At 36.2% G+C, this 6771-nt stretch overlaps 1 protein-coding gene across 5 annotated transcripts in view; it reads left to right on the forward strand.

The window, feature by feature from the left end:
- ANO3 (anoctamin 3) overlaps window positions 1-6771 on the forward strand; it is a 337137-nt gene that overhangs the window by 267567 nt on the left and 62799 nt on the right. For all 5 annotated transcript variants that reach the window (XM_074336148.2, XM_074336149.2, XM_019749178.3 and 2 more), the window contains one exon: window positions 2253-2349. In XM_074336148.2, coding sequence (XP_074192249.1) covers window positions 2253-2349 — 97 coding nt within the window. The remainder of the gene's footprint in view (window positions 1-2252; window positions 2350-6771) is intronic.

Raw genomic sequence — 6771 nt, forward strand, 5'->3', positions numbered from 1 at the left:
CCTACTTAAGTATTTTCACAACTCCCCAAATGGACATCACCAAACATCATATCCCATGCTTTCTACAGAAAGCATCAAGACCCTAGAGCGGGTCCATATATCCATCCCCAAATGGACAAATTGGACCCTCCTCCCATTATCTTAAATGGTGATAATTATTATTTCTTTTGAATCAGCTCCTTGATCTGTATATCTAACAGTAGATATAAAACAAAAGAAAGCCACAGTTCAAGTGGTGGTTTATATTATCAGGCTCAGCAAGAGATTGAAAAACAGTCACTGGGCACTCTCCCTCCCTCTAGTGGTTACATAAAGTCAAAGACATTTGTTATCATCGCACATCCCTTATTTTAGGCTAAAAAAATACGTTGTCAAAAATTGTTTCATATATTTTATATTACATATCAAGTTAAGGTTTGATCAACTTATAGAAAATGAGTGTAGTGATTCTGGAATTAAAAATAGGACTCAGTTTGATGGCCTGGATTCTAGACTTGGTGCTTTTGTTTGACCATTTGGAAAGTGCGGAAGATGATGTTGTATAAACCAAATTTAATACCTTTTTAGTACAACATTTCAGTGCAGGGCACATTGTGTCGTTCTTGAAACACAATGAAGTATGATAGCAAGCCCATTTTAATCAAAATTTTCTTTAAGAAGTATGTTAGTTCTCTTGTTCCTACAAATTAGTACTATTTTTGAGAGAAGATATAAACTCCTCTGCATTTGGGGTTTCTAAAATGTGTATTTTATATGCTTCCTCTTACTTCATATAGACCTCCTGATTACTAGAAATAAAATGTGTGTAAAAGTGGGAGAATTATAGTATATATATATATATATATATATATATATATATATATATATAAGACCCATTACACCATCATTGTCATTAATAATTTAGTTTTTGACAGCAAAGTCCTTTGAATATGAAATAAACTTATCCTTCTTTCAGGTATGCTATAATTGATGGAGAACTGGACCGAGAATCAGAAAAACCTAAACTTAGTTCCCTTAAGTACCTACTGTATGACCTTGAGTAAATGACTTAAATTAAACACCAGTTTCTTCTCAGTTGTGGAGATGATTACCATTGCAGGAGATTGCAGTGAGGACTAAATTTAATGGATGTGAACTTATCTTTGCTCACAGTAAAGCACTGTATTACTATATAGTATTCTTATTTTTTAATCGGACTTTGACTTGAGATTATGTACATTCAATACTTGAAATACGCACGCATTCTGTTTTGCTTCATTCAAGTGTATACATTTCTGAAAACAACAAATCTTGCTGTAAAAACTGCCAATTAAACTTTTATTAACAGTTGCATTTCCAGGCTTATTTTCAAAAGCCTTGAAATTACTTTCAACATTTTCAGAGCAGATTTAAAGAAAACGTATTCAGAGGATACTGAGTGGGAAGAACCATGTATGACAGATAAAGGCACAAAATGTCTTAAGCATAGGTTGCTGTGAACTCTCAGGCGATGAGGCCTTTGAGAAATTATCACAAAGTCATCTACAATGTGTGCTGAGATTTTAAAATGTAGTGGCATAAAACTGAAGAGACAAATATTGTAAAGTTACATTCTAATAGAGAATATAATACATTTCAGTAAACACAAACGATGTCATGTCATCATGACTGTATGTCAGGCACCGCCAAAAAAAAAAAGCTCCCTCAAATTTCCAATGAACATGATGCACTGACCGACTGCTGTGTAGGTTATGAAGTTGTGTGAATTATGGATGCTGTTCATTTTGGTGATTCTCAGGCAGTGAGATCCAGGGGCAAGAGCAAGAGACTTAAGAAATCAGAATGGTCCAATTTTTATTCCAGCTCAGTTCCTTCAAAGCCGATGAGCTTGGTTAAAACTGCTTTGGGTGTTCCTCCCAGGATTATCCTGTGTGCCATGAAATCATGTGTAAAGGTATCTTTGTGACAAATCCCCAGAAGTGTCCCCCAAGTATAAAATATGACCTGTGATCATTACAATATCTGGGGGGTGGGGAGAGATTTCTAAAAACAAAGAAGTAACCAGAAACCTCGGCATCACAAATAGCCTAAAAATTCAGGTTGGAGCCACAGTCTTTAAAGTTCTTCCTCACGTTTCCACCACTCCCCACCATTTCCATTTCTTCTTTTCCTCTCTGTCGTGCTGCTTCCCACAGTGTTGGCTGTAGGACATAAGCACCTTTCTGAACAAGCAGTTTCATGCTTTCTTTTCTTTTTCTCTTTGATTTCTCAAGCCAAGAAATTTGCAAGGCTACTGAAGTCTTCATGTGCCCTCTCTGTGACAAGAACTGCTCACTACAGAGACTCAACGACAGCTGTATCTATGCCAAGGTGGGTGAGCTCCTTCACAGTCTCTTCCCTGCGCCCTACTTTTTCTAAGAAACATGTAGTAGTAAGAATTCCTCCAGCAAATTGCTTTTTATCAAAGTTAAATATCCACAAGAGATTCAACAACCAGTATCACTGACAGTGGAATAAAATGTCCCTCTGCAGCAATTACAAAACGAGTGTATTCTTATGTGAATATCATTCTCTTCCTTTGTTTTTAAAATTGATTATTGCCATCATAGACACAAACTTCCACTTGGAATGATGTCTATATTATTTTTAGGAGAAGTTGCTTATTTTTATTGCTAATGATTACGTTTGAATCTTCCATGAAAACTCATGAAATTAAAATTCTCCTAATTTTACAGAGAAAAGGAAATATACCCAAAGTTCTCAAATTGCTGCCTATTTGAATCACCTGAAGGTGTTTAAAACTGAAGCCCAAGCAACAGCCCAGCGCACTTAAATCAGAATTTTGAGGTTTGAAAGCTAAGCATCCATCAGCATATTTAAAAACTGCCCAGGTGATTCCAATGCGCATACAAATTTGAGAAACTGAACTTTACAATTATTATTGTTTATTTGTAAACTGGTTTTATTAAACTATATGGACCTGTGAAACCACCACCACAATCAACATTTCCATCCATTCCAAAAGTTTCCTCACGCCCTCTTGTAATCTCTGCCTCCCACCCTCCCAGCCTCTAGTTGTCTCAGACAACCACCTGCTTTTTCTGTGATTATAGATGTTTGTATTTCCTAGACTTTTACATAAATGGAAGTATATCATGTATAATTTTTTTTTTCTGGCTTCTTTCACACAGCAGAATTATTTTGAGATTCATCCATGTTGGAACATTTACCTGTAGTGGGCCATTCCTCTTGATTCTGAATAGCATTGCATTATGTGGCTTTGGCAGAGTTTGTTTATCCATTCATCTGTTAATGGTCTTTTGGGTTGTTTCGAGTTGTTATCATTCTCAGTAAAGCTGCGCTGTACATTCATCCACAAATCTCCCTATAGACAAGTACTATTGTTTCTCCTGGGTAAATACCTAGGAGTAAAATACCTGGATTGTATGATTGATGGATGTTTCACTTTCCAAGAAACTGCCAAACCATTTTCCAAAGTGTTTATACCGTTTGACATTTCTGCCAGCAGTGTATGAGAGTTCCAGTTTTCCATATAGTCACACTAATCCTTAGGATGGTCAGCATTTTGAATTTTAACTATTCTAATAGATATATAGAGCTACCACATTGTGGTTTAGTTAGTTGAAAATAATTTGATACTTTTGGGTCTTGATTTTAAGATTTAGGTTATAAAATTACACTCCTGAAACTTATATAATATAATGAACCAATGTCATCCCAATAAAGTAAGTTAAATTAAAATGAAAGATTTGTGAGATGGGCTTACAGCAGGGCTCCATCTAGCGTTACTGCCCACGTACTCCACCCTGTGCACTGTGAATAACAAGGATTTCTATTCTGGCTGCTGGGCTACAATAGGCACTATTCCTGTGTTTGTGTGAGTTCCTGACACTGTCACCTCTAATCCTTTCAGACGGTTCTTTCCTCAGGCAGTGTCCTCACATACATGCTGATGGGGGCAGGGTCTGGGTCGTCCCTCTCTGCATCCTGCTAACTCAGTGTGGTACCCGGAGGCAGTCATAATACTCACTTCATTTCTTTCCTAGCTCTCAGGGAAACATTGCCTAACATCCATTGTCTCGAAATCTATTCCTTTATATATTTTGTACACTCTTTGATTGTTTCCAGAATAGGAGTAAAATCAGTCACTGTCACTCCATCTTATTCAGAAGTAGAAGTAACTATACAATTAATTTTGACAAGGCTGGGTATAAACTCAAAACACTCAGTATCCTACTATAAGACCAAACTTAGTAAAATTAGCTTCGGAATTATTGATCTAGAATGCATGGCATGTCAAAAGTCTGTTTTGTTTATAGATTATTTTTTTAACATACGCTTAGCTTTGAATTCTTCACAACGTTCCACAAAGATGTCTCATTTTGGAAAGCATTTTCGCAACACTTTTTGCAAAAGCCAAGTATATTAGAGTTATTTTATATATATATATATATATATATATATCTGTCCTATTCCTGGCCCGTGCATTTCAAAGACATATGACAGCCTTAGGAACCCCAATAAATTCATATAAATGTTCTACTTTTACTTGGACAGGTCTAGTAAAACACACTGGCATTATCTCAACATCCACATATGGCAGAGTGATAAACTGAAGAAACTGTCCAAGGAAACACTAAATCTAGGGGGCATTTGTCATCATGCAGTATATACACCCCTCTTTTTCTTGGTAGAAAAAGAGTATGTATAGGGACAGGTAAGTCTCAGAAAGTATTCACTTAGTAACTAGTATAAGGAAAGTGGAAAAGGCATAATAGCTTACAGAGGAGAGTAGTGCCTTATGGAACAATAAAAGAAATGAAGCCCACCTGGATGAAATATTTCATTTGTCTTGTATTTGTTCCTGTGGCTAAGATAAAGTGTAGCTACCTGTTTTACAGCTTAAAAATCAGAATTAATCTTCCTTCATTGGATGGAAATAAGCATTCTCTTTTAATATCAGTTTATATATTTAAACACCTAGAAATTACTTGAAGGGCAGTGTCAGAAATAAAAGAGTAGATTTTTACCAAAGAAACAAGCCAAGCAATGTAGGGATCGTCTACCTGCATGAGCAACTCGCCACATCATCTAGTAACTTGTCAATTCCTTAAGGAATCAATTACCACTTGTGACAAGTAATAGGAAATTAAACCTTCCATATTTATTGAAAAGTATGTGTATACATGTAATTATTCCTTTAATAATTTCAAGGATGCGTTTCATGAAATAAAAGTTGGTCCCTTCATGTGATAAAAAAAATTATATTTAAGTACATTAGCATTTTCTTTGATGAATTATTTTTATTTTTAATATTTTAAAATATGGGAATTGAGAAAGTTTTGCAACTAAGGAATTCAGTGATATTTGCACACTCATCTAAAAGCACTTGACGACATCACATTGTCGATTTCTATTATGTTAGGATTTGTCATTTAAGGTGAAATCACTAGATGGAAAGGTCCTTCATTGTTTTTTCCATGTAATTCTAAAAATGACTCAACCTTTGAGTTAGCTTTATTCATAATAGTTATTAGTTTCTGGTTTTGTTTTATTTTTATTTTATGTTTTATTTTTTTCTCTTGTGCAACAAACATTTATTCAATACCCGGTACGAGCCTCAGACCATATGTTGACACTGAGGCTACAACCAAAGTAGGATAGAAGATGTTTCTTCTTGGGAGAGTCGATATTAGACTATACATCAGAATCACCTAGAACATTTGTTTAAAAGCAGATTTCTGGACCTCAAGGGGAAGCCTTAGACATTTACATGTTAACAAGCAATTTAAGTAATTCTGATTCCTAGGAGCACACTTTAAAAAGTTATTGCCCTAAATAAGTAATGGGTTAGGGGAGGGGGAGGAACTAATGAAGTGTGTGTGTTTGATGTAGCCTGTGCCCAGGTCCAAGGGACACGTGTGGTTATATAGATTTTGCCCTGCCCAACAACTAAGGACTGAGGAAGTGAGAGAGGGCTGAGTTCCAGCCTAAATCCTGACTCCTACCGCCTACCCTCTCCCCCTGTAACAGTCTGGTTTGCAGGATTGAATCTGCTCAAGAGGCTCCTTGCTCTCCTTGGCCTACAGGGACTTTAATGGGTGTGTAAGTGGCAGTTTCCAGAGCTTTATGTTTTTCTAAACCCATCAAACAATTTTAGAGAGAGATCTAGCAATTACAGTAGGGGAGACATTGACTTTAAGCTTCCAACCTAATAAGAAATTTATCTTCTTAGATAATACCCACATTTCTTGATTTCTAGCCACACTCAGCTCTCCAAGAAAAATCAGATATCAAAGATAATAGAGAATTTGTACTTAAACCCAGCTTTGTTTGAGGCTCAGTTTGCTTCTATCTTCACATATTATCCCTGCTCATATCAACCGTGTTGAATGAAATGTCTATCCCTAGGCTCCCTATGCATTAAGGAAAGCTATGGTTCTAATAAAATAATTCATTGCAAATATATGTTTGTAGAATAGACAAGCTTACTTTTGCTTTTAGAAAAGTCTGTTTGTTGCTTTGGGAATTTTCTTGCGATTTCATCTGGAGTTTTCTTTTATAGAGAAAGTATTCCTTTCCTATGAGGCAAAAGGCCTCTCCTCACTTTATTTTCCTGCCAATCACCCATGATCTGACCTTGAACCATCCACACTATGCTTGACTCTTTCGTCATCCTCTCCCCCATCTTCATTCAGCAGCTCTTATGTCAGCATCCTGAATGAAGCCCTTAGCATCTCAAGCTATAGCCACAGGCTTCTAATTGATCTT

The sequence above is a fragment of the Rhinolophus sinicus genome, chromosome 14, assembly GCF_057876585.1.
Source record: "Rhinolophus sinicus isolate RSI-liver-muscle chromosome 14, RSI-T2T, whole genome shotgun sequence".
Lineage (NCBI taxonomy): Eukaryota > Metazoa > Chordata > Mammalia > Chiroptera > Rhinolophidae > Rhinolophus > Rhinolophus sinicus.